At 40.6% G+C, this 27662-nt stretch overlaps 1 protein-coding gene across 3 annotated transcripts; it reads left to right on the forward strand.

The window, feature by feature from the left end:
- Positions 1–753: 753 nt before the first annotated feature.
- LOC129108453 (kelch-like protein 25) lies at positions 754–27398 on the forward strand. 3 transcript variants are annotated; one of them, XM_054620269.1, is made up of 12 exons: positions 754–894; positions 10744–10978; positions 11086–11191; positions 12333–12578; positions 12823–12912; positions 13241–13404; positions 14559–14706; positions 15651–15847; positions 16042–16147; positions 16338–16493; positions 16621–17038; positions 25280–27398. In XM_054620269.1, the coding sequence occupies exons 2-11, from the start codon at positions 10797–10799 to the stop codon at positions 17005–17007; spliced, it is 1782 nt and encodes a 593-aa protein (XP_054476244.1). In that variant the 5' UTR covers positions 754–894; positions 10744–10796; the 3' UTR covers positions 17008–17038; positions 25280–27398. The 3 variants fall into 3 exon arrangements, with proteins under 3 accessions (XP_054476244.1, XP_054476243.1, XP_054476241.1); XM_054620268.1 differs by having other exon boundaries at positions 10747–10978; XM_054620266.1 differs by lacking the exon at positions 754–894 and adding an exon at positions 5813–5876 and having other exon boundaries at positions 10747–10978; positions 16338–16481.
- Positions 27399–27662: the final 264 nt, after the last annotated feature.

Below are 27662 nucleotides of genomic sequence, written 5' to 3' on the forward strand. Positions count from 1 at the left end.
TAGTTCAGTAAAATAAACAGCAAATTGTAGCCTTCCTTTTCGCAGACGCAACACGGCGTTTTGCTTGAATAAACGGTGAATTTAAATCTGTTGGGAACAACAAACTAAAAGACTGCCTGAGGGATGATGTCAGAATAACGTTTAATCTACTATTTATTATTGCTGCAAAGTAAAATATTGTACATTTCCTTTTCATACACCAGGGGGCAATGTTGATGTATGCTTTAAACAGAAATGAAAGGGGAAAAAACTGATATTGCCTGGCACTTTGTCATCAACAATGGAATGACACCTTACATAAGTAATGTAAACCCAATCTGGGAGGATTCTTCATCGATTTACTTTTTTTTCAGTTTTAACATTAGTTTTAATACATATTTTGATTCCAGATAAAAAAGATGTACTGTGTCAAGCGCCAACGTGCTATTGTTTTGCTGCCGCCATTAACGGCCGCTCTCCCCTTCATCTCATTGGTTGACAGGTCTCTGAAGTACCGCCTACCTTTATGTGACGCATTTCATTGGTCTTGGCTTGGCTTCTGCATAAAGTAAGTGACGAGGATTGGTCCACGCAAATGTCAGTTGCTCTCGGCAAAGCCGTTGAAATCCCGCCTACTCTCACATTGATTGGATAAGACGCAAGCCTGCGACGGGTTGACAGAACGGGATTGGCTAACTAGACGTCAGTCACGATTCAGTCAAAAGCCATTGGTTGTTGGTTCCTGTGCACTATTGAAGGTTTTGTCTTCTCGTCGAAAACCAGTCAGACAGGCAGAGACAGTCAGAGACGTCTAGACACACTTAAGCGATTGTCACAGAAATATAATGTTTTTATCAACGGAGCCGATGGTCTACGTCCTTTGGATTTAAATTAACACCTTCAAGTATTCTAATCGTGAGTAAAACAGTCATCCCTGTTTGTATTTCCCAGGGGCAGTCGGATGCAGACCTCGGTGTAGCGTTAGACACCTCTACTGTGTTATTGTAAGAGGAATGAGCTCACTTAACGTTGGTGTCTCATCAGTTAATGACCACTTCAGGGCGCCGCAAACAGTCTGTTAACTCCTCAAAACGTCGTACAGTTGAGAATAAAGTGTTTGCTCCCGGCTGCATGCCACAGTGTGTGACTTTTACACAGGCGGTGTTGAGGAAAGTAACGTTAACGTGACTGAAGTTGAAGCACTGAAGTTAGCTGCACAGCAGAGCTAGCTCCACCTCGTTCACGCTGTCACGGTACGTTACTGCACAACTTGTTTGTGCCGTTCAAGCTGAAGCGATGTAAAGAGGCATCTAAACACCAGACAGCTTACCGTGCACCTACTGCTGACGTCGGCCAACAGCTGGCCAGAACCCCCGGCTGGTGTTTGTGTTTGAACGTCAAGTTAAACAGTCATTAGCTGGAGCGCTAACGGCTAGCTAGTTTCAAATCGCCGGGAAACTGTTTGGAAATTGGAGCAACTTGTCTGGTTAAAACCTATTTATCGTGTATAAGCCAGCCGTTATCGGTGAAGTAACAGGTTTGCCCGTTTCATTCACGGTCCGCTGTCAGTCATAGCAGGCTCACCCTTTGTTTTAACTCGTTTATTTGCCCTCTGTTGGGAACATTTTCTTGTTTTAGGAATGTAACGTTATTGCCATGCTGGTTAACCATTTAACGTCGGATTTAAACCATTTAAGCGAATCTGACATGGCTGCACATGATTCAAAACAAAAGTCTGCGTTGACACGCGCACACAGACTCTAGTTGATGTTTACTTGTCGCTCTTCAGGGCCCTGACGTAGTCTCCATGAAAATCCATTTCATCCTCAAAGGCTGATGAAAGAAATTAATTATTAATCATGAATTCTCGTTTATTCTTTATTATTGGACATATGCATTCACAGATCATTGAACCACATTGCTGTCTTCTTGGTAGATGAAGCATGCTAGAAAAAAAGTAATAATTAGTTATTTAGCACATTTCTTAAAGACTATGTAGCTCAAGTGCTGTACATTTAAAAATAAATAAAGACAGAAAACCTTCCTTTTATGAGGAAAGCATGCAGTTTGCACTTACATTTAAATGTTATTAAAATTAAAATGAACAGAACAATAATAACTGGAAAACATTTTACATTTAAAATGATAAAGAAAACAACACATGGACATATGTTGTTGCTCTTTTATGTTTAAATACATAAAAGAGCATTTGAAAGACAGATGTGGGACTCTGTGGAAAGCAATTAAAGTGCTGTTAAAAAGAGGCTTGGAGAAAAAGGTGTTTGAAAATGTCAACAGAGGCTACCTCTGTAATGTTTTTGGGTCAGCTATTCCTCAGTTTGGGAGCATAAGTAAAAAAAATCTGCATCTCGTCACTAGAAACCCAGAAGTGTGTGTGTGTGTGTGTGTGTGTGTGTGAGTGTGTGAGTGAGTTTGTGTTAAGAAATGCAAATAGTTTAAATCTCTTGGTCGCACTTATAAGTTGTCTCTTATTTTATCGCCGGCCCTATAGTCGTTCCCGTGGTCACTGGGCGTTGAGGCCATACCTCAGCGAAGCATCAAGTGTTGAGGAGCATTGGATTATTCATTTGATGAATATGTCCTAACCTCTGGAAGCCATTACTTTATAACATTAATGTCATAGAGCGAGAGAGCCTGATCTGCGTCTTTGGCAGGCAGCCTCCTCATCTTCTCCGCTTGCTTTCCTACAGCTATTTCTAGCTCAATGTAAAGGGTTGAAAAAAAATCTTTAGATTGATGCGCAGAAACAACTGACAGAGATGATATGAGAGGCACTCAGGGAAGTAACAGAGAAAGGGAAACTGTACAATAGAGAGAGAGAGGAGGGACATATCATCGTATTGAATTTGGTTCACACGCACAAACACTCCTCTTGAAATTATTATAATAACATGTTGATTTTGAAATGAGTCTTCTCTTAAATGGTGGGAATTGTGGAACAATGACACTTGAGGGGGAAAGAAAGAGAAATTAATGTTGTTTTGTTCTGTGACTTTGGAGCATGCACCGTGTATGAAATTTAAAATATTTTCTTTTTTCTATAATTGCACAAGATCTAGCAGCAGCAACAGCTGTTCACAAATCTAGACCCGGTTATGTTAGAGATAAAGACCTTTTTCGGACTGCCAGCTAAAATCAGTTTCTTAGCAGATTTGAGGAATTCTGGAGAGCTTTCTCCAGTCCGCCAATTTTCCTCGTCCATAGCTCCGTAAGCTGCTATGTTCCTGCTTGCTTGCATATTCTGGTAATAATTGCGGAACCACCTCCATACGTCCCGCTGCGTGTTGTTAATAGGGGGATTTTATTTCCGTAGATGGTCCCTGCTCAATCCATTCCCAAACCGTCAGTGTTTCCTTTTTGTAATGAGTTTTAGCAGCTAACTTTCTTACTAAGCGAACCTGTCGCTAAGCAACCATGGTAACACATTAGTCCATAACGCTTTTTTTCTCAGACGCAGAGCGAAATGGAAAGAGCAAAGGAATCAGACATCACAGCAGTGATATGTTGGCATTATACCACAGCTATAAACTATTCAGATCAATCAATCCCGCACCTACAGCACTCGATGGTCACCTAGGTTCAACTTTGGTACACTTGGCTTGAACTGTTCCTTGGCTCCTGGCTTGTGCGTTCCAAGTTTGTGGTTCAGTGGGTTGATTGCTCAGAGAATGGACTTTACCATACTGCTGTCTGATTACGTGAATAGGGGTTGCAGGGGATTTGCTTATGTCTGACACTGTAAGATAACCTTGAGAGACTTTGTTAGTTGCACACACTGAAAATAAGTCAAAGTCATTATGTTTTTATTGAAGTCTGCCCCACTGAAGAATATAGAAATGTAATTTGTGGTATCTCGTAGGGATGTCAAGATAGCAGAAATTCCCAAATTCCCCCAAGATTGAAAACAAAGCAATAAATCCCATGTACCTCAAAATACCCTCCTATATTACCATTTTTTTTCCTCGACAGAAATGTAATTTTACAAGATTACATTTGAACACATAATGATAACCTTTGGCTGACCACGAGGGAGGAAATTCGAGGGCAAGCCAGCGCCAGGGAGAGTTCCCACGAGGCAATCCTCCCACACTGTGCGGCCATTCCTAACCCGCTGTGAAGTAAAAGGGCGCACTGGACTTATAACACAAGACAAAACGAGGGGGTCATTGCAAAACAAAATGCTGCACACTAATCTATTTATGTTGATTATCTTGTTTTCATGTTGGTTGGAAGCCAAAATGTTAATTAAAATCGATCAATGATACAGTCCGAAAAGAAGTAGCGTTCCTACAACTGCTTTAGCTTCCACACACAGCTGTACAGTTTAAAAGAAGGATTGTTACGTACTAAATGCAAGTTGGATAACACTTGCTATCAAGCTTGGAGAGTTTTATATAATTTGCACCAAAGAGGGAAAATCAAACAGAAATGGGCATTGGGAAATTGACACCAAACGTAACAGAACTGTACCGCGTCCATGTGCTACTTTTGCTAATACAACAGCATTGCCAACCAGAATAACACTTTTGCTGAAAAGTTCACAACGGTCAAGTTTAGCTGTCAACGCTGGCAGCATCTCACTTTAACGTAACAGCACCAAGCGGAGCCTAAGCTGTTTAGTTCACTGAGTTTGTCCCTGCAAACATAAACGGACAGTGTGAGATGAGGATAATAATATCTTTGGTAGAACCAGCGTACGTTTACAGTACCGTTTAATGTACTGTTTACTGTTGGTGCACGTCGGAAAAGCTACAGGCTTGGCTTGTGTCCGCCTCCCGCATAACCACGACCAAAGATTGACCACACTCTTAGTGGTGACCCAGCCTGACCTCACATAAAGTCTGTGAGGTTTGAAGTTTGCATACTCATTTTAGGTATGCAGCTCTTTCAAGCAAAATATGGCAGAATCGTTGTCTACCGAATCCAGAAAGCAATCTTTTAACAATCAATTGTGCAACCCAACCATTCATTATATCGTTCAATGTAATTTGAATACATTATTACTTCTTCAGGTCTTAGAGACGTTTGTTTTTTGTTTTTTATATATAGTATATCTAAAAAGAGTTAAAAGACTTCCCCAGAAATGGGCCTTTTGTTAAAGAACTGTCTCCACACTTGCTCACTCTCTCTCACTCACACACACACACACACACACACACACACACACACACACACACACACACACACACACACACACACACACACACACACACACACACACGCGCACTGAGTGGCCACGGGCAACACGTCAAGTGGTGCAGCTATGCTAGCGGCGGGTAAACAAGCTCAGGCCTACTGACTACCAGCCTCTTTGAGAGGCCTCAGTCTATTCAGCAGCTCTGTTGGTATTCCACTGGCGAGCTGAGCTGCAAGACATGATGTGTGTGTTTGTGTGTTTGTGTGCCGGTAGAGGAAAGTTGAAAGTATGGCACTAGGATGCATTCAGAGCAAAGATGAAGAATGGGGCTAACATCATCTCTAGTTAACTTCTTAATGTGGGTTCATATTTCCTTCAAGCTACTTAAGAATAGAAAAAAATATATTTTTTACATCTGACAATGTCATCTGTTCTGAATTGGCCTGTATCAACACTTTATTGCATGATGCGAAAATTATTTGTGACGTTGACTGTGATCCAGCAGCAACGAAACAGTTCTGTTCATGTGCAGGTGGTCAATTCATGATACAGCATTGCACATCACATCATTGCACACCCACTCACCACTAATATGATATGTGTAGAAACATACAGTGCAGGTGCATCTTCCCTAAATCTCTTTGTGTTCACTAGTCCCGTGTAGCAGTCCCGGGGATGCAGAACCCCCCTCACCTCCTGACCGTCAGTGCCTGTGCCTGGGTCAGCAACCTCTGTCACCGTAAGTTAGCCTGCCAGTGGAATGAAGCCCCGCAAACCCTTACAAAAAAAAAAAAAAATATATATCCCTTTGGTTTAGTTATCTCTGCCTGCCCCCCTCCCATCCGTGCATCCCCAGCCAGTTTGCCGGCTCAACAAACGCCATGGTTACGCATGTCTTTTCAATGCGACTTCTGTGATTGTGTGCCCCCAGACAGGTGCTCAGCTGTGTCAGCATACGTGTGTCCACTTTTGACACTTCAATGCGACCTGCCTCATCGGATGTACAGCGGGTAAAATAAGTATTGAACACGTCACCATTTTTCTCAGTAAATATATTTCTAAAGGTGCTATTGACATGAAATTTTAACCAGATGGCGGTAACAACCCAAGTAATCCATACATACAAGAAGTTTAGAAATCCTTCTGTAACCAATGCCATCAGTATGTTTTGCAACAATAAGGTTGCGAAGGTCTTGAGAGAGCTCTTTGCTTTTACCCATCATGAGATGCTTCTTGTGTGACACCTTGGTAATGAGACACCTTTTTATAGGCCATCAGTTGGGACTGAACCAGCTGATATTAATTTGCACTGACAAGGGGCAGGATTGCTTTCTAATTACTGATAGATTTCAGCTGGTGTCTTGGCTTTCCATGCCTTTTTGCACCTCCCTTTCTTCATGTGTTCAATACTTTTTCCCTGTGTCATTCCATTTTATTACACATAACTTAATTTCTGAACTTATTTGTTTGGTTTTCTTTGTATGTATGGATTACTTGGGTTGTTCCCAACATCTGGTGAAACTTTCATGTCAATAGCACCTTTTAGAAATATATTTACTGAGAAAAATGGTGACGTGTTCAATACTTAATATACCCGCTGTATTTCGTAGTCAAAGGAGCGACTGTTAAAGAATACGTTGAATTTCCAAGAAATTCTTCCGAATTAAGGTCACCCCGTTATTTTTGTTGCTTACTCTTCCTCCCTACACTATAAGTAGACTTGTTTCATTGAAGAATAGACACTAACAAAGCTACGCTTATTTGGTGAGGCATTTTCCTATAAATTTGTGTTGTTATTGTTGTTTTAAAAGCGCTTATTTTGAAGCAGCAATATTAGGAATGCTGTGTTTTCATGAGCAGTAACTTCCCTTTGGGATGATGGAGACCTACGTCCTATAAATTGTCCTGGTTGTGTCCACATTGCTGTTCACACCTCACTGAGATCTGAACTCAATACGAGCCAGAACACCTCGGCATGTGGTCTGGCTGATCGGATGACAGAAGTCGCATTGAAAAGACAATTGTAACCACGGCCAAAGTCTCTCATATAATGTTTCTCTCCTTCTGATGATTTGCCCTTAAACTGTTTTTGTTTTCTTGCATTGTGCTAACCAATGGCAAACTATCCCTCTAATGAAGGCCCAGGAGTGACTGGTCATTGGAGGCCCAGTAGAGATTTGGCATTGTGCTGCAATGTTTACTTAATCAAATACCTAATTGTTAGAGAATTCATCAACAAACAAATTGTGATCTGCGATTAGTAGTTTTCATTCGAAGCTAAAATATGCTGCTTTTAGCCTCTAGGGTCTGTATTTTCTCACTGTGTGTCTGCTTCATACAGTTGTAATACAGTTAAGTTTTGTGCTGTCGGTTGGACAAATAAACATGTTTGATGCCGTCACCTTGGGCTCTGGGAAACGGTGACGGGCGTTTTTCAGCATTGACTGACATTTTCTAAACATTAGCTGAAGCCCTCATGCTTATTCTGTTCTGTATACGTGACGATTAACTTCCTGTAAAGAGAACTATTTGATGCGTCAATTAAATTTGTGACAATATGAAACACTGCACTTTCAAGCTAGTTTTGATTTAGCATCAATTTAATATTGTTTCAGCTCAGATTTGAAAGGATTTCACATTTTCTTGTCCACGAAGTGCATTTGTTTTCAGGAAATAATTTATTCGTACTATGTGGATTTCAAAAGCATGAATCAGAAATGCGCCTTGATAAATAAGCCCACTGTCACACCAGACTCAAGTAAACATGGGAGTTGATACACTAACCTTTGGCCAGTTCTCTGGGAGGATGAACTTTGACCCAAAATGCTGCTGTCTGAACATTGATTACGTAAGTCACCGGGTCAGCGACATCCCTGTAAATTAGGTATTTTTAATGGCACTATTAGGGCTAGGATCCTTCAAAATATATATTTTTATTTTACTGCAGTGGTAATGTGCCATGGACATACCTCCAGCTGGCTAAATAGAGGTTTATCGTCGTGATAAACCTCACAAACCTCACAGGCCTGCCAGTCTACCACTGATTCCTCCATTGATCTCCCTGTTCACCCTCCTCTGCTTCTTTTCTTCCCCTGTTTACATCAGACACACAATCACAAAGTAGTGATTCTGTGCTTTTGAGGATTGCTTGTCCCGTTGGACAGCGTCTTAGGGCTGCACCCACAATGTAAACAATATGTCAACTATCTGCTGAGATTATTTGGTGTTGTGAAACGCATAGTGGGGAAAATGCGGTACAGCAAAGCATTAAAGGTTCTCTATACGATGTTCAGAGCAGTTGTAGATCAGCAGCCAGCTACTTGCTATATAAAGATATAGTGGAGTAATGGGGTCAAGTCATTCTGTGTGTGTTTGTGTGTTGTAATCCGAGCTTCTCTGTTTGTTTGCACTTGCATGTTAGTGCATGTAAATTATAGATGCACCAATAGATCGTCGGACGACCTAAAGCGGATGGTTTTCAGCAAAATGGGCCGCTGTGGAAGTCCAAAACAAACTGTGAAGGAACAAGCTTTAAAACACTTAGAACCACTAACTTGATCAGACCCTTGTTGTGTAGTAATTCATTCCTATGCGTGCTGCTGAGAGTGATTGCAGTGACCTGCTGACAGCACAGAGTCTCTCCATATTAAAGTACTGATTATAACCGAGCTTACGGCTAATGTTAACCGAGGTTGCATTGACTTAATTGATTTTGATGTGTTCAAGCTCTTTTGTGTAAAAATTTGTATTAGGCAAAGGTAAATTATAACACTATCTTGATGTGTTGTACGTTTTTGGTGAGAATAAATCAAGTTGTTTGAAGGCGATATTTTCACAACAATACAATACTTTTATTGGTTCTTTTTTATTTATTTGTGAGAAAAAAAGGCAATTAATTAAGAAAATTACGACAGTGCTTTAGTATTCTTATATGTAAACAAATAGACTTTCTTAAGCTGCAATACAATAAATTCCAACATCTTTAAAATACATTTGCAGCTAAACATTTAGCTTAGCGATTAGCTTTAATTTATAAGCATATTCTTATTGTCAAACTCTGCATTGCAGTTTTTTTGTTTTGTCAGATCGGTTCTCGTGACTCCCCTAGTCTGAATGCTCGTGCTTCTCATCTTTTGTTTTTAACATAATCCAGCCACATTGAGGTTCTTGTCAGGCCCTGCATTGTGATCCGTTAAAACACTAAAACACACTGTGACTGATCTGTTGTGGCTCCGGCCTGAAACTGCATGTCAGCAAATGTGGATGGACGCAGACATACACACACAGTACACACACCTTTCACAAAGCAGAGTATAAGCTGCTGAAACAGCATTCCTTCTCATCCATAGAGTGTTGTTAACGTCTGCATGCATTCATCTGCCTGTGAAGACAATTAACAACACATCGCTATAGTTTATTTCACAGTGGATGCGAGATGATGCTGCTAAACTTTAGTTGCTATGGTCTGCTTTAACTGTTTGCTTGATATTTGTCCATTTCATCTTTTTTTTTTGTAATCGGATTTCCTTATTTTGTTGATGACTTTTATTATCAGTAAGAGAAGATACCCCAGTCGGACCAAGCCAGTAAAATATCTCCGACGAGGGAATAATGAGCAGCAGGCCTTTTTAAAAGTGAAAGTGCCACGGTGAAACAAATGAACATATATACAAGATGGAATCTGACCGGGATGCTGTGATAGGGTCGGAGATTTTGAATTATGGATGTACCAAAACTGGTTTTGGGACATCCAGGACTTAAGCATTGTGGGTTGTAATGAACAATGTAACCTGATGTTAATTATTGGTATATTCATTTAAGCAGGTTTAGGCTGTAGATTTGGATCATTGTTAAAGGATAAATTAACATTTGTTACGTCTATCACACTCACATGTACACTGAGAGAGCTGAATTAGTTGCTGTGATTATTTCTCCATTACACAGTGACGGCAAGAGGAACAGGAACAACAACCAATGACTCTTTTCATTGTACATGCCAGAAATGCCAGAAAACAAGTGACTACTTGTCCACATTTACTGTCAAATTACTCTGTTAACAAATTGTTTAACTGCAAAGCATTCTGCATATCTTTGTCACAGCCTCTTTAATTATCAACCAGTTGTCCCGGTGAATTCAGTGGTGTCACAGTTTGCTGTCTCCAAATTCTATTGAGTTACCAGTACATGTACATTTTTGGAGACATTTGTGAAACAACAGTTAACAAGATGACAACAGAAAACAGTTGATGCATAGTCCCTCTCTGATTTATGATTAAAGATGTGCGTGTGAGTTTTCTCAACATGGATACTCTGGTCTTTAAGGACTAGTTAAGACTAGTACTGAATATTGGATTCTGAGAGAATCAAACCAGATTTCGATGGAGGTAGATTTCAGGTTGTCTCTCCTGGAGGGGTGCTGGATAAGGTCTCATTGCTCAGTTATTTTAACTGTTTTGTGTACGCCATCTCATTTCCAGGTTTAATCAAGCAAGTTAAAGTGGTGTGCTTGGCTGACCACATCTGTAATGTATACATACGGTGTAAACGCCGCTGATCTACCAGTGTGACTTAACTTTCCCCCTTCTCCTGTTATCGTCGTCATGGAGCAGTGAGAGAGATCGTCCCGGGCGATTCCCTGGAGGTGCCAAACGAAGCCGCCATGTCGGTGACCGTTCACGAGAATCGCAAATCCCGTACCAGCACGGGCTCCATGAACATCTCGCTGTTCCACAAGCCCTCGCACCCCGACAGCGTCCTGACCCACCTGAACACGCTGAGGAAACAGTGCATGTTCACCGATGTCACCCTGTGGGCCGGGGATCGCTCTTTCCCATGCCACAGGTAAACCCACGCTGACAACACATTTAACTTTCAATTCAACAGATGCAACCTTCCCAACCTATGATTCTGACATATCACTGACTAAATGCTGTCTTTGTGTCTTGCAGGGCTGTCTTGGCGGCGTGCAGTCGTTATTTTGAGGCCATGTTCAGCGGCGGGCTACGAGAAAGTCTGGATAGTGATGTCAATTTCAGAGACAGTATACACCCTGAGGTAATGCTACTGTTACTGAGGACAGTTATACAGCTTAAAGCTTCTGGGCTCTGTAATGTCAAATTGTATCAAAAAGTTATTTGGTATTAATGCATCCAAAGAGTTTACAACCATTACAACTGTTTCCCCCTACTAAGAATATACCTGAGTCAAATCTGATTGGCAAGCCTTGACCATCTATGAGTGTTTTTACATTTTTTTCTTATTATCTTAAGAAGAAAAAATAAAAAATGAAATTATCATTAGATTACCTCTAGAGAAAGAGATGCAAGCCACAAACGGCTGTTTCTAAGTGCCTCTCTCTGCTGATTTTAGAGAATCATAAATTCCAAAATGTATCTAGCGCTCCATAATTCTGAAACATTAGCATCATTTTAATCTTGAAAAGTCCTGCAAAACCGTATAATGCAAAAAAAATTCACCGCATTTTATATATATATATATATATATATATATATATATATATATATATATATATATATATATTTATTTTCTGGGTCCTTGCATTCAATTACAGTTCTTGAAAAGAAAATCACAATCGGCAAAAATCGCAATCGCCGAGTCAGACTTATAAAATCAGAAATTGGAATTGGCCAAGAAAATTGCAAAAGATGCATCTTTAAATGCAACTCAGTTTGCATGGGGATTTATTCTACACACTAAGGAGATTGATTGAAAGCACAAGTTATGTAATTTCTTTTGTTTAAACAGTTTTATTAATAGACTGATATTTATGCCAAACGGGTGCAATCATGATTTATTGGGAGACACCTAGCAATAATATGTGAAGTCAGACAATGCCGCACCCCCTCTCCAAAATGGAATGATCCTTTGTTTCATAAACATATTTCACGCCACTGGGACCATTTGACTTTGAGATTGACAGTTGAATAAGCATCCTTATATCGAATATTCGATAGCATACTAGGCAGCGATTCCCCAACCTAATGTGAATGTGCTGTTTGTCTAAAAATGCTCCCAGAACCTGGATAATATCGGCATATCCAAAATGTAATATCTAGTTTACATTCCCGGTATCAAATTTGGAAAATTGTGATATTCGGAATAACTAGAATATTAGTGTTATGTAAATATAGTTGAACATACTGTAATGTCAGTGGTTAATTCTATGCTCTTCCAGGTTTTAGAGCTTCTGCTGGACTTCGCCTATTCCTCCCGAGTCATCATAAACGAGGAGAACGCCGAGTCGTTGCTGGAGGCGGGCGACATGTTGCAGTTTCATGACATTCGGGACGCAGCGGCAGAGTTTTTAGAAAAGAACCTGCACTCCTCCAACTGCCTGGGGATGATGCTGTTATCAGACGCACATCAGTGCAAAAGGCTGTACGAGCTGTCGTGGAGGATGTGTCTGTTACACTACGAGACGGTAACGATGGTTTGCATTGTTTTCTGGCTTCTTGCAGCAACCTAGTCACCTATACATCTCTTATTAGTGTGATTATAGACGACTAAATTAAAGTTGGCAGCTGTCCCTCCCTCAGCCATCATCTCCCTCTCATCACTCGATTAGAGTTGGCAGCTGTAATATAGATAGACCGTGTGTTGCAGATATCACGATTTACAGGTTTAATGTGCGACGCGTGTAATCAAAGCGTTGGTGTGTCCTTTAGGTGAGAGAATCCGAGGATTTCTATAGTCTGTCTAAAGATAAACTGCTGGAGCTCATCCTCAGCGATGAGCTGGAAATAGAAGATGAACAGGTGAGTGGTCCTCTCTATTCCTTTACTGTTCATTTATTTTCTACTTTTCTCTTCCTGAATTAAATTGCTAATGCTAAGGCTTCCTGACAATCAATCCTACGAGGCAGATACAACATCTTTTACTATTTTTTATGCCCTATTTTTGTCCCAAATATTCCCAAATCAGTTGCAAATAATTCATGAAATCCGGTAATTGATAACCAAACTTTCTGTGTGTTTCCAAATGCATTTCGTTCCATCCGTTATAGCAACATGTGATAGCAACAGCGTCTGCACCAGCTAAATGTTTCTTTCCGAATATATGATCGTTGTTTTTGACTTGTGGCAGGTGGTGTTCAACTCTGTGATGCGGTGGGTTCGGTACGACCTGGAGGGTCGGCGTCACCACTTACCGGAGCTGCTGAGGGGCATCAGGCTGGCTCTGCTGCCGTCCGAGTGTCTGCTGGAGGCCGTGGCCTGTGAGGAGCTGGTCATGGCCGACAAGAGGAGCAGGTATGGCTTTTCAGGGGCGGTGTAAATCGATACAAAAAGCTCTGGCGTCCGTCTCTATTTCAATTTCTGCTACCTAAGTATAGAATAAACAAGTTACACATTTAGAAATACCAGGAAATATTGCTTATGTACAGCATCGTCTCACCCTTGCTCTCCTTGCAGATTTCATACTGGTAGAACTGAAGTTACACTCAGCAACTACTGTTTCCCTGTATAAGCATTAAGCATATAATTGGGCATAGCAGGCTATCTACTCTGATAAGAATCCTCTGAAGTCCATTAAGGATACACTATGTTTAGTACAAGATTCAAAAGCATTGATTTATTGACCAACAGATACATTAGGGGCTTGGTGTGAAACTCAATGTGTTTTTCCTTGTTGAAAAGTTCAGTGTGATTGAAATCAGGGAAAAATCTTGAAATCAACTCAAAACACTGAATTATTTCACAAATTCAGATGTTCCTCTCCTCTCTTGTTTCCTCTCCTCTCCCTTTCTTGTGTTTCCTCTCCTCTCTTCTTTCCCTCTATACTCTCATCTCCTCTTTTGTTTCCTTTCCTGTTTCCTCTCCTCTACTGTTTCCCTCTGTCCTCTCCTCTCTTGTTTCCTATCATCTCTTCTTTCGTCTCCTTTCTTTTTCCTCTCCTGTCCTGTCTCTTATTTCCTCTATGCTTTTCCCCTTTCCCTTTTATCCTCTCCTCTCTTGTTTCTTTTCCTGTTTCTTCTCCTCTCCTCTTTCCCTCTATCCTCTCTTCTCCCGTTTCCTCTCCTCTCCTCTTTCCCTCTCTCCTACCCTCTCCTCCCTTGTTCCATCTCCTCTCCTCTTTCTATCTGTCCTCTCCTCTACTTATTAATTTCTTCCTCTGCTCTCTTCTTTCCCTCTGTCTTCTCTACTCCTCTTTTGTATCCTCTCCTCCCCACTTTCCCGCTCTGCTCTTCCCCCCCTCCCTGCTGCTTTCCGCTTCTCTTTCCCTCTCTCCTTCCCTTTCCTATCCACTCCTCTTTTGCTCTCTCCTCTCCTTTCCTCTACTTTCCATTGAAGTCTTTCAATATTGAGCTATGAACCTGAGGGGGTGTCTTTAAAGGAGACTTGTGGGAATAATGTCGTAAAGACATTATGTGACAAACATAATATGTTTTTACTCTCCTCTGCAGGTCAATAGTAGAAGAGGCGATGCAGTGTAAGAAGAAAATCCTTCAGAACGACGGAGTAGTGACTAGTCCCTGTGCTCGGCCGCGTAAGGCAGGCCACACGCTGCTTATACTGGGAGGCCAGACCTTCATGTGTGACAAGATATACCAGGTGAAGACATAAACACAGTCCTGTTATACTTGGATGACCTGTTTTCATGTGTGACAAGATACTGCATGTGTTTTAGTATAAGGTTTCCTGTTCCTGTTTCCTGCAGTGTTTTGTATTTAATCCTAGCTTTCATTCCCTTGTTAAATATAATTAGCTAGGAGGCATTAGCTCAGTTTGTAAAGTAGTATTAAAAGATCATTGAGTTCAGTTCCTGGCTGTGACAGATTACACACAGCAGCTCAACTTCAAAATGGGGAAATTACAGGAGATTACCAGAAAAATGGGTTTCAGAATTCTTGCTTGAATAACACATGGTGGTTAAACAAGGGCTGTTGGATGCATACCATGTAATCGCAAAATCTGCCAGCCATAGTTAAAAGGGTTGGTGGTTTGATTCCAGTGTCTTCCTGTCCACATGTCACTGCCCTTAGGCAATACACTGACACCCACATTAGTCCTGGTGTATGTCTGTGGTAAAAAAAAAAAATCAATTAATTTTAATTTGGATAGCCAAATATCACAAATCGCAAATTTGCCTCATGTGAGTGAACAGAATAAAGCACATCATATCATACATAGTGAATCCATATGACAGAAATGAGAGCAGTAGTAGCAGAAATAATGTAAACAAATTAATGTCATTTAAAAATTGTTATTATCATTCCAAGATGACATCCATTTATGTACAGTAAATACCAAAGATTAACACATACATATAAGAAAAACCAATACTCAACTCAAAAGATTCAACTCATCACTCAATGTTCCCAAGTCATACACCTGCTTCCAGCCATCCACATGTGCAATACTGCTTAAAATCTTAACATACAAAATGTATTTTCTTTGTTTAAAAATATTTCCGTTTAAGTTCGTCTTTTTATTGCCCTCAATTAATATTCCTTTAAGAAACTCAATAATAACCATTGTTGATGGACCATTTTTAGGTTGACCATAAAGCCAAGGAGATCATACCTAAGGCAGACCTCCCCAGCCCCAGGAAGGAGTTCAGTGCGTGTGCCATTGGCTGTAAGGTTTACGTCACAGGAGGAAGGGGGTCAGAGAACGGAGTCTCTAAAGACGTCTGGATCTACGACACTGTCCACGAGGAGTGGTCCAAAGGAGCACCCATGCTGATAGCCAGGTGAGTTAGATATGTAACATTATAATAAACAGAAATGTAATTAAAGCATAACATTCTGATTACAACTTTACTTTATCTCACTTAAATAGTTGACAGCTATGGAATATGTCAAATAGAGGTCCTTGAGACAAAAAGATTGGAAAACAACAGGTCTAAAGTTTACACACACATATTGTGGGAATTCTCCTTCCCAGGTTTGGCCATGGTTCAGCTGAGCTGGAGAATAGTCTCTACGTTGTTGGAGGTCATACAGCCATAGCGGGAGTTTTTCCTGCCTCTCCATCTGTCTCCCTCAAACAGGTATTGAATTCTTTTTAGGATAATAGTTTAAGAATTTTATTTTGTGTCACGTACACAAGTACATTACGCCTGTATTCTTATTGTTATCAGGTGAAATATCTGTCTCAACTTGCAAACATTATTCAACTTTAAGTCTGTTTGAAATCAAATATGAAATGTATTAAAGTGTTGATGTATAATATCCTCCTAGGTGGAGCGGTATGACCCCCTCAATAATAAATGGACCATGATGGCTCCTCTCAGAGATGGAGTCAGTAATGCAGCAGTGGTCAGTGCCAAACTCAAACTCTTTGTTTTCGGAGGGACAACCATACATAGAGACAAGGCCTCCAAGGTCGGTGGATTTGTACGTTAACCTTCCTTATAATTCCTCACAAAGCAAATATCCACATTCCACAATTCAGTTTTTAAATAACTAAATAAACTACTATGGCTGAATCTATCGTCTTACTTCCTGTGTCTTCCATGTCCAGGTCCAATGCTACGACCCCATAGGTAACCGCTGGAATATTGCGGCCGAATGCCCCCAGCCTTGGCGCTACACGGCGGCGGCTGTTTTAGGCAGCCAGATCTTCATCATGGGGGGCGACACCGAATTCACCGCCGTCTCCGCCTATCGCTTCGACTGTGAAACCAACCAGTGGACTCGGGTGGGGGACATGACGTCCAAGCGGATGAGCTGCCACGCCGTTGCCTCGGGGAATAAGCTGTACGTGGTCGGGGGCTATTTCGGGACGCAGCGGTGTAAAACGTTGGACTGTTACGACCCCACGTCAGACAGTTGGAACTCCATCACCACCGTGCCTTATTCTCTGATCCCCACCGCCTTTGTCAGCACATGGAAACACCTACCTGCCTAACCGGGAGAACACCAGGAGACAATAATTTCAGGTACATTCTCAAGACTGACACTAACTGAAAATATAGTCTGCTTTCTGGAGGCTTGTTCTGACCGAACCCACTGCAATGTTTTTGTGGTCTGCTTTTATTTGCCTTGTTGAAAACATCAATCCCCTCTAAGACTGGGTATTGGTACAAGATAGTTTTAAGTTATCCCAAAGATAACCCAGAAACAAGTGGTATTGAAACTTCTCCAGTCAGACGGTACCTTCAATCAACCCTTTTTATGCCCATATGTAGAAAAAGATTCCCATTTTTATGGTTTATGGCTTGCAGCCAATCTCCACAAACATTCTTCGATTTAATGTGATGTGTGATTCACTCACTACCTCAGCAGCTACAACCCATACATCTGGCACAGTGAACACGTAGATGTCTGAGCAGGCAGCTAGAAGCTAAACAGAGCTAACACCTGCAACAGTGCTGATAAAACTAACAGCGTTAAACTGAGGGGGAAACTGGATGGTTGCCGTGACGCTTAAAAGACAATGTGGTCCCGCTGCCGTGGGTTGGGGACGGCTTTATCTTCGGTAACAACTGTATGACGTACAGATGCTTGTCCATTTACATTTACACACAGCTTCTATTCACATTATGGATATCAAATTAATTACTCTAATGGTATCGCTATCACTTTAAGGTGACTGTTATTTGTACTGTGTGGTGGAAATTACACAATTTATACTAATACACAATTTATACTAATACTATCTATGTCCCGAGATGAGTCTCAATGAGCGTTGAAATAATGATCAAATAACAAATTAATGTCTTTGCGGTATTTTATTTCTTTGCATCAAAGAGGCAGAGATTTACAGGATCACAGGGAGTGATATATCACCCCTGGCATAACACCTTCACACAGTGTAACTCAACATACAGAGAGACAAGGTTTTCCCGGCCTTTTGAGTACATTATATTACAGTACATTACATTACAGTACATATATGGTGCAAAACCTTTACACTATATACTTCCAACATACACTAATATAATTTTCCATTGCAACTGCCAATGGAATTTTCAACGATCTGAATTCATTTTATAGCTTCTCTTCACATAGGGCTTTTAAGACACGTTTTTAAGTTGCCCATCTCACACATAAATGACGAAACTGATAGATCGATAATATATTTCTATTTTAATCAATGCAGATGTCTTCACTTCATTTATGTACAGTGATACAAACTTGCATTTTATAGCCTAACTGCAATGATTGTACGTTGGGCTCTGAGCGCTGCCAAAACAAGGATGACCTACACTCCATGCTGTGCCTGAATGCATCCTTTGGAGACACACGTAGCACTAAAGCTGCTGCTCCTGAGAAATTGTGTTTACTGCAAATCTTATCTCCCACAGTGAAAAATGCTTTCACATGCATCTTTTCATTGACCGGATATGGACTTTCCTCTCAATTTTGCTTGTTTCCCGTCTGAACTCAACTTCAGACGCATTTTCATTTGGCGAAATTGAAACCAAAACAAATATGGGTGACGGAGCAGTCTTTCAAAGTGGAACACAAACTTGCATAATTAAGGGCTACCCGTTTCCTGTTTTTACCTATTTTCATTAAAAACAGGTGGATCTTTCTTCAGATCATCATCATTCAAAACCACCAAGAACGAGCCGTTCTTAAAAAAGAATCATCAGTTAAAAAAATGTAGCTAACAAACTTTTTTTTCAGCTTAATCGAGTTGTGACTTCATATCCTGGTCTGCAGAGCATACGCCCACACAGTCAGCACTTTGCAGGGAATAATGATAAATGATTGATTGGAGTCTGGCACTGCGTCTCTCGAAAAATGATTTACAGTACTTAAACTGATTTATGTCATGTGGAGTCGCTGCAGTACAAAAAAATCAGTACCGAAGCACACAAATCCATTGTGTTGATAAAAGCTCTAAGACTGACTGAGTTAACAACTAACCTTCCTCTAAATAACACATGCAGTAAAATGGAATATAGAATTAAATGCTTGGTAAATATTAAGTGAAGTAGGTTGAAGAGAACCTCTATGTATTTATGTCTGACGTTGCTGCAGTCATTTACAGGACTGGGTTAGATTATATGTTCAACAGAGCTTCTTTCTAACCACACTGGACCACAGGTCACAGTGACTCTAAGTTGTCTGTGAATGTGAGCCTGAATGGTCGTCATAATGTGTCAACCATGTGATTGACTGGCGACCTCCAGCCCAATGTCAGGTTGGATCGTCTGTCCAATCATCAATAATGCCCAAAGTCTTTTAGTGTTTCCCCCTATGACGGTACCCAAAAAAATCTCTTTTAATGTCATAGATAACAGAAGATTCACTATAATGATAATGATAACCTGCTACTGTTGCTTTCACTGGTTAAAATGACAACACCACTTAACATAAACTTTTTTTACTTGATGGCATATCAAAATCAAACTTTGTTGTTGTCGGGTTCATGTGCTCTCTGAGGGATGGTGTCTGTACTCAGCCAAAGGTCGTTTATGAGGCAAGAGAAGCTTAACTCTGTAACACCACTGTACAACAAGAACCAGAACCTTCATTATGTAGATCAAGTTTAAAGATTAAGGGGTATCTGTAAAATACAGAAAATGTGCCTAAATAACGTCCTTTTCATAAAATACTGCTTGTTCTGTGGTGCTGGTTTCTCAGGTGCCTGTAATGCAAATGAGGTGCATAAATTATCACTTTCAGTGCGCTTGGGACTTAACGTGCCGACAGATTTTGTGTTTTTAGCCGAGCTAAACCAGAGAATAAAAACGAATCAGTGATGCTGTTTTACCCTTCTTGTTCTCTGTGAAGTTTACTTTAAGTGATGTAATGTAGCCCCAGTGCGTTTTTATGTGGAATGAACAAAGTGTTCTCTGCACAGATTTAAGTGTGTGGATATCTATTCTAGTTTTTATGATACTGCCAGCACCTTATTTAAGACAAAGCCGGGTGCGGATCACATCGCGGTTTCGAGCAGCAGATCGGTAAAAATGAAAAAAGGGAGAAAATATAACCTTTTTGAGATGCCTTTTTTTTTGCCGTTTTTACAAATGGCCGATCCCGATGATGATCCATATTGGCCAAAACGGATCTTATTTGTTGTTCCATATGATAAGAAAGTGGGGGATACGTACGGATCAAGGATCAACTACGGTCCGTTACACTAGTGAGCACTGAGTCGGACTCAGTTTAATAAAAGTTGACCTTCAGCCTCCAACTGGTCATTGAGTAACTTAGGAGGCAGTTTAGCGTCTGGCACACCGATTAATTTGGCACTAAATTTTTTTATTAAAACTCAAACTCAAACTCAAAAAAGGAAATAACGGGCAAACCAGCTTTAACATTTCCCTGGTTTCTTCTATAACAACTTCTGTGCAGTGATCGATCTAATTTATGCCGGCGTGAAGTGTGGTTAATGCTAGCACTATTCTAACACTATAATCACATTAGCACATATTGTTGTGTGTTGTTTAAGAGTACATAACGACCGCTCTATGCTGAGGTCAAACTGTGAAGGAGCCGTCTTCCTGAGGTTGAGTTCTCCTTGTCCTCTAAGTGGAGAAAAAATAACCTGTGCCATGGGACTGCAGCACATAAATATCCTCCATCCATAATCCACCCACTGACGCGTGCTCTCCTACATCGTCAGCCCCCCACGCTTCCCTCTTCACCCGCCCCACCCTTTCAAAAATTCATGTTATGAAACCAGGAGTCCCAGAGCAGCCCCGCTCCTCCCAGAACCATCTTGTCCGTCATACTTCACAGCTCCTGTACCTCGGCCTCATTCATCGTTAACTCCCTCTGTGTGCACTACATCTTTAAATATGCATGTTATGTCTTTTCCTATCTCCAGCTCGTCCGCATTTTCTCCTGACCTTGTCTTGGTTTTAGCTGTGTTGCGCAAAGCTTTGTGATGATCATACTGGAATTGAGTACCACTTCCAGCACTCGGAGCAGCAGTAACAGCCTCCTCCCATGGGTCTCCACTGAGCCTGGCTAATTGAGATTTGACTGCTCTGTGTAGGCAATGTTTTGCCTCACTTTGTTTTTTATGGTTATGATTTATTCATCATCAAAACAGGACACGAGGCAAAGACTTTAACAGCCCATTAAAACCCATTTTGCTCATATTATTATTATGATTAATTTATCCTAACACCAGGAATGGGAGTGATCCATGCAGATTGCCTAAGCCAGGGGCCTTATATGAACTGTTGTTCTAATGGCGTGGCACATTGTAGGAGAGTCAACAATAACAGATCTTTGATAACTCTTGAAAAGAACACGTTGTCATTGTTTCTTTCTCTGCTCACACATTCGGCACAGTCGTGGTGATCTAGTTTACAGTAACAGTAGTTGCTTCCTCTCTGTGTTGCCTTTGCACATCTTTGCACACCTTTTTATGATGCAGACAGGTAAAACAGAACCTTCTAGGTTCCTGAAGAGTCCGACGGCATGGCTCTAAATGCACCATGGGACCCTATAGTGTTTGTATGAGACGCACCAGGCTTTTAATTGACCCCAATGTAAACCCATCTGAGCCATTATCAGACGGTCAATAGGAGCAATAAAATCTGCCGTCGGGAGGGGAGGTTGGGCGGGTAAACAATCACAGGAGTGTCACAAGCGTAGTTGCAAGGATGCTAGCTTTTCCTAAGCATAACCAAGTCGATTTGATGCCCAATTAAACCTTAGAACTAAGAAAACCTATGAAATGGAAGTTTCATTTCAAAAGGCGCTATCCATGTAACAAGGGGAAACTGTCTGTTTCCTGTGCACAAGGAAGTTTGTATTGCCAAGACACTATCCACGCCTAAAACTGACTCTAGAGGGTCATAGTTTTGGAGCGTTGGGTCATTGACCAAGCTGCTGTCTTTGATGAGTTGGGAGTGAGATTGTGTTGGTCATGTAGTGTCTACCTTATCAGTTGAAACCCTTTACGAACTTTCCAACATCACAGTAACGCTATTTCTGCTGCTTAATCTAGACAGGACAACTGCTCATTGTGTAACTGGGGACATTCAAAGTAAAACGTATAATTACTAAGGTTTGCTAGTAGATTTCAGAACAATAATTGTATATTTTTAGCTGCTTGGCTATAAATGGTAATGTCTGTTGTGGTCACTTTGTCAGTGGGTGGGTCAGTGGTGCCACAATCTATTACATGGATTGGCCTGGAATTTGGTTCAGACATTCATGGTCCCCTCAGGATGAATTGTGGTAATTTTGACCAGTTTTGCAGGTATTTGGTCAAAAGCCAATGACATCCCATAAATCTGTACCATAGTGCTAATTAGCAATGCTAACATGCTGTGTGCACTTTACTCTACGCTGCTGTAAGCCTGCAAATTTCCCCGCTGTGGGACTAATAAAGGATTATTTTATGCTAATCCAAGAGGATAAGATAAAATAAGATAATCCTTTATAAATCCCGCAGCTGGGAAATTTGCAGGATTACAGCAGCATAGGGTAAAGTGCACACAAGAGACATAGTAAAAGAAAGACAAGATAAAAAAACAAGTATTATAAATAAGCAATAAAAACAGTAAAAAATCCACAATAACTGAAATATTATATCTACAGACAGAAAACTATTAAAGCTATAATTGCACAGTGTATTGTATTGCATGTGTCATGTGGTCTGCTGGGAGCAGAGTTGGTTGTGCAACCTGACAGCAGCTGGAAGGAAGGACCTGCGATACCTCTCCTTCACACATGCATGGGGTGAGAGGTGTTGTTCATCAGGGATGACAGCTTGGCCATCGTGATGAACGTGGAAAACATTATATTGGTTTGTTTACATTGTCATCATAGGTGTGTTGGCACGTTTTTGTTAGCATTTAGCCCCACAGAGCTCCTTGCATGGCTGCAGACGAGAATATGAATTCTGACAAACATGAATTTGTCCGTCACAAGTTACTGTCAAGGGCACAAAACTTTGGGTCCCCGCAATTTTCTTCAGATGCCAGATGTAAATTATATTTTGGTATTTTTAATGTCATAGCATAACAGATGCATTTCAGTTGTATAGCCTATCCTGACTTGTAACCTTTGGGAAAGTGTTTGTTCAAGTTTTTTTTTTCCTTCATCTTTAGTGGTGTACTTTTTCAAGGTTAATTTATACTTTTATTTTTATTTTTTTACAGAAATTGGTGCCCTTTACCAGAGAACAAAAATCCTGGCCAGAATGCACCTAGCATCCAAAACCAAAAGCTACGGTTTCTCATGTATCCTGTGGGCTGTGCCAATGAAAAAACATCTAGTAAACAACATAAAAACATAACCTTCACTGATAGTTGTCCACTAGAATGAGTTTTGAAGATTTTTTAAATGTTCCATGGTAAGCAAAGAAATATCTTATTATAGCAAAGAAAGAGTAATTTTCACATTTTGGTCTGTGACTGCAACAGTTTTAGAATTAAGACGCCCTTCTTCCTTAGGAAAGAGCTGTCAGTGTTCACCCCGGCTTATGATCACTGAATATGATCGCTTTAAAGTGTCCCTGCTACTTGTCATCCCCTCTGTAGGACACACACACACACACACACACACACACACACACACACACACACACACACACACACACACACACACACACACACACACACACACACACACACAATCCTACTTCTCTATTTTCCAGCTCAGCAGCTCATATTTTCACTGCTCCTGCTCTCAAAGCTGCTTTATTCTAGTTGGGCGTCACAATATTTAGCAGAACGGAAACCAGTTTTAATGCGGATCTCTTTCTTATGTTAATGCCGACAGCAGATTAGTCCATGATCTGAGACCCGGCTGTGAGCTGAGCCTGGTGAGACGCACCGAGGCTGGGTATTTTACCATCCCTCTACCCCCTCGCTCTCTCACACACACAGTCTAAATCTATTTGAAAAACTGTGTTTGAGTCGTGAATCTGACACAGAAGGAGATATTCTGTCAGAATAGATTGTAGTCAGACATTTATGTATATTTGTACTGTTTGTGTGAGTCATTGTAGGGATTAAGTGTTGTGTTGGCGAGCTGGCTAAGAACATGTCAGGATTATAATACTGAGAGAAAAATCCCATAGATACTTATAGCTGAAGTGTCAGCCTTCTGGGAGGGAGATGAGAGAGAGAGGACTTCTTAGGAGGACGCAGTTCAGAGAACAAATCTGCATTCCGCCTGGTCCCAATGTGGTGTTTGCAGAAGAACCACCCGCAGATACAGATATTAAAGTGGCCCTATTATGCTTTTCTACTTTTTCCCTCTCCATTAGTGTGTTATATATATTTTTTTACATGTTTAAGGTCCGTAGAGTGTAAAACCTGAAGTCCACGCAATAAAAGGAGTTTGGTCCATTTTCAATGTGTTTATTAAACAGAGAGCAAGAGGAGCTGAGCAAATCAATGCACTTTAAGTCGCTCTAAACTGAAGTCGGATTTGGACGGCCACCCACAGCCTCATATTATTTAAACTAGTTGGCTATTTTATCAATTAAATTCAAAGCAATTACAACAAATTTACCTCAGAGGGCTTAACAGTCTGTAATTCTATAATACAATAAAAAAGAAATATATAATTAATAATTCAATGATGATTTATAAATTTCTTTCATGAACAACAATACTATTTTTGAAGCATTCCAAAGTGGCTTTCATTTCTTTCGAAGCTCTATAGCTGCACATTATTAAAGAGACCAATGAGCTCTGCTGGTACTAGGCGTAGCGCTACATCACATGTCAATAACCAGCTTTTAACGCCCCTTGGAAATTGAAAATTTCCAAAAAGATTTGCAATTTTTCAAGATTTTACTTTTTTTTCTTTCCTGGGAGCACAACTGAAGCCTTATTTTTATTCTTTAGCTCATGCAGTATTTTGATTTGAGATGAAATTCATATTCCATGATGTCTCTTCTGGCCCTGACTTTGTCTTTCCATACAAGTATTCTTCCCTCACCTCTGGAGTCTAGGAGACGGGAGAATGAATAATATTATGTGACTATTCTTCTCGGATGCAGGAAATAGTCTGTTACCACATCAGCCGTAAAACAAACACTGAGCAGACGTGAAAATGAAACCTTTAAGCTGCCCTGTCTTCAACCGAATCAGTTTTGGATCTTTTACAGATAATAAAGGAAACACCAAAGCTCATGGATTTATGTGATTGAATTCATCAGAAACACTAAAACAGAAGCATGTTCTTTGACTGAGGACAGCCCTAATCCTTCTCTCTTGTCTCCTTCCTGTCCCTCCCGTCTCTTTCAGGCGTTGATCGTCCGTTGAGAAAGGACCCGGACTGGAGGAGGATCTTCCCAGACTCCGACCCCCGCAGTCAGCAGCCGACTGAGGCCGGAGCTCTACACAGGACCAATCCTTGCAAAAATCAAATCAAAGCCGTGCCTCACAGACTCTGAATCAGTCCTGAGCGGCGTGGTGAACGGCACAGCACCCAGGTCTTAACACACACACAGAGAATCACTCTCCGATGATGCTTCCTAGATAATGTGACACTCGACTGATGGACGGATCATTTTGTCGACTGATGGAGCGCTCATACAAAGCTATGAGTGTTTTTTATGGGGGGGAGGTTTGTGTGTGTGCTTTTTTAAATGTCTTATTAGTCATGAAATTCACTACTAAAACCATTCCAGTGTAAAGACAAAAACTCTTTATTGATGACAGCATTAACATCCTTCAGCAATTACAAACGAAACTGAAATGAAAGCAGGTTCACAGTTTCCCGTGGACCTGAACCCAGTAAACCTTATTTCAGGTTGCACTGCACACACTGACTGTATTTACTAGTATTACTACCACATGGGCACTAATACAGTGTTTATGAACGGACTGGGTTTGAGATTTTTAGTTCCCGTCATCTCTTTATCATATACATTAAGAAAAGTTTGGCAGATTTTTTTAATGTGTTTACAATTGCTGGCGGGTATTTGAATACTTTTTAAGTTTGGGACGTGTAAATTAAATATTCTCTGTGGAATATTGAATGTTTTTGGTAGGTGTTATAACAGAGGCTTCAGAAATGTTGAAAATATAATATACACTTAACACAATGACAGTCCAAAAGTCAAAGCATTCTTTGTTGCTTTGTCCAGAGTGATTTCGACAAAAGGAGTTTCAAATTGACTTCCATTCATTTACTCACTGCTGGGATTTCTGTACAGTGTGAGATAAATGGAGTCCACCATGAAGGGTATTATCATTCTCACCATACATTCAGATAACACTGCAAAACAGTAAGCACACATTTGCTATGTTTACTGTTGGCAATAAAAAAAAAGGAAAATCAACATTAGAAAATGCAAAAAAATAATCACGTGTCTTCAATACTGATGATGCTGGTAAATAATGATTATTTTTTTTTATTGTTCTCTATTAACAATGAAACAGTTACCATCAGATGACACGCTAGTTTGAATTGGATCTTATGACCCGTGGTTACATATCAGGGTTTTCCTCGAAATGTCATTAGAGACAGAGCGCAACATGTCATACTCTAAAAACCCCGCCCACTGGAGCAGCTAGCTAATTTCGCAATCATGCTAACGCGCTGAACAGGCCATCTGACTTTAAACGCTAGGTATCCCTCCTGCGAGGCTGCAATATATATGTTACCAATTGTGTAAACTTTTTATCAACATATCGACATAATTACTTCCCAGCCGCTTTCACAAACTCAACAAGGCTCGTCTCACAGGCTCGTAGCTTTTCTCTACAGGGTTTACATCTCGGCCCTCCTACCTTTCCGATAGGGCCGACAAGTTGGTCACCACCATAACGCATCCACATAATCATTTCATCTAGAAGTCTCTAGTGTCCTAACTTTAGGTCCCAGGTGCTCTTTTTTTATATCTCCGGGACAATGGGACATCCTTGATTTTGAGCACTGCCTTTCAGTTGTCATGTCAAAGGATTATTTTCAGCACCCTTTTACTAGCAGAGGCGAAAAAGTGAATACTTGTAAGTCTTGTAAGGCAGTTAAGTTGGACTTAATACTACTTTTGGAACTTGAAACAGCATAAATCATTTAGGTAACATTATATTTTTGGCAACTTAACTATAGTTTTACAAACGAGAAACAAAAGTAATTCCAATTCTATTCTCTCTTTGCCTCTCATACACGCATAGTGAGAGAAAATAACATTTTATTGTAAGTGATGAAGGTGACACCTTGATTTGGGCGATCCAATAAAAGGACCAAATATCTCTTAAGTCTCATGTGGAGACGCAGTAACAGATCTGTGCTGGTGCCTGCTGAAGCCTGGACGTGTGCCCAAAAAAACATTTTAAATCACAGTTATTCTTACTTTTGCCAGAAAGACCTTCGCTCGTCTCCAAACCAACGTTTTTCAATAATATCAGTTTACGTGTTTACGTACAAAAAATAACATAAAGGCACAGGAAACACATTTGGGAGAATGGATCTGTGGATTAAATGAAAATGCACAAATGACAGTTGAACGTCTCAAGTTGCACATGCACTCCTCCTGTTTTTCCAGGAGCATGTTTTAGTGTTGAAGGAATATGTGGAAGGGAAAAGGGTTGATTTCATACTTCATGCTATTTGTGGGTTTTATAGGACAAATATGAGAAGCAGAGCCGCCTCGTGCACAGTGTGTCCTGCAGAAACCAT

Source organism: Anoplopoma fimbria, chromosome 19, assembly GCF_027596085.1.
Source record: "Anoplopoma fimbria isolate UVic2021 breed Golden Eagle Sablefish chromosome 19, Afim_UVic_2022, whole genome shotgun sequence".
Lineage (NCBI taxonomy): Eukaryota > Metazoa > Chordata > Actinopteri > Perciformes > Anoplopomatidae > Anoplopoma > Anoplopoma fimbria.

Coding starts and splice junctions, on each gene's coding strand:
- LOC129108453 (XM_054620266.1), top strand. CDS start 5,813: ATGCAGAACCCCCCTCACCTCCTGACCGTCAGTGCCTGTGCCTGGGTC. Junction 10,979..11,085: donor CGCTCTTTCCCATGCCACAG/GTAAACCCACGC, acceptor TGTGTCTTGCAG/GGCTGTCTTGGCGGCGTGCA. Junction 12,579..12,822: donor GTCTGTTACACTACGAGACG/GTAACGATGGTT, acceptor TGTGTCCTTTAG/GTGAGAGAATCCGAGGATTT.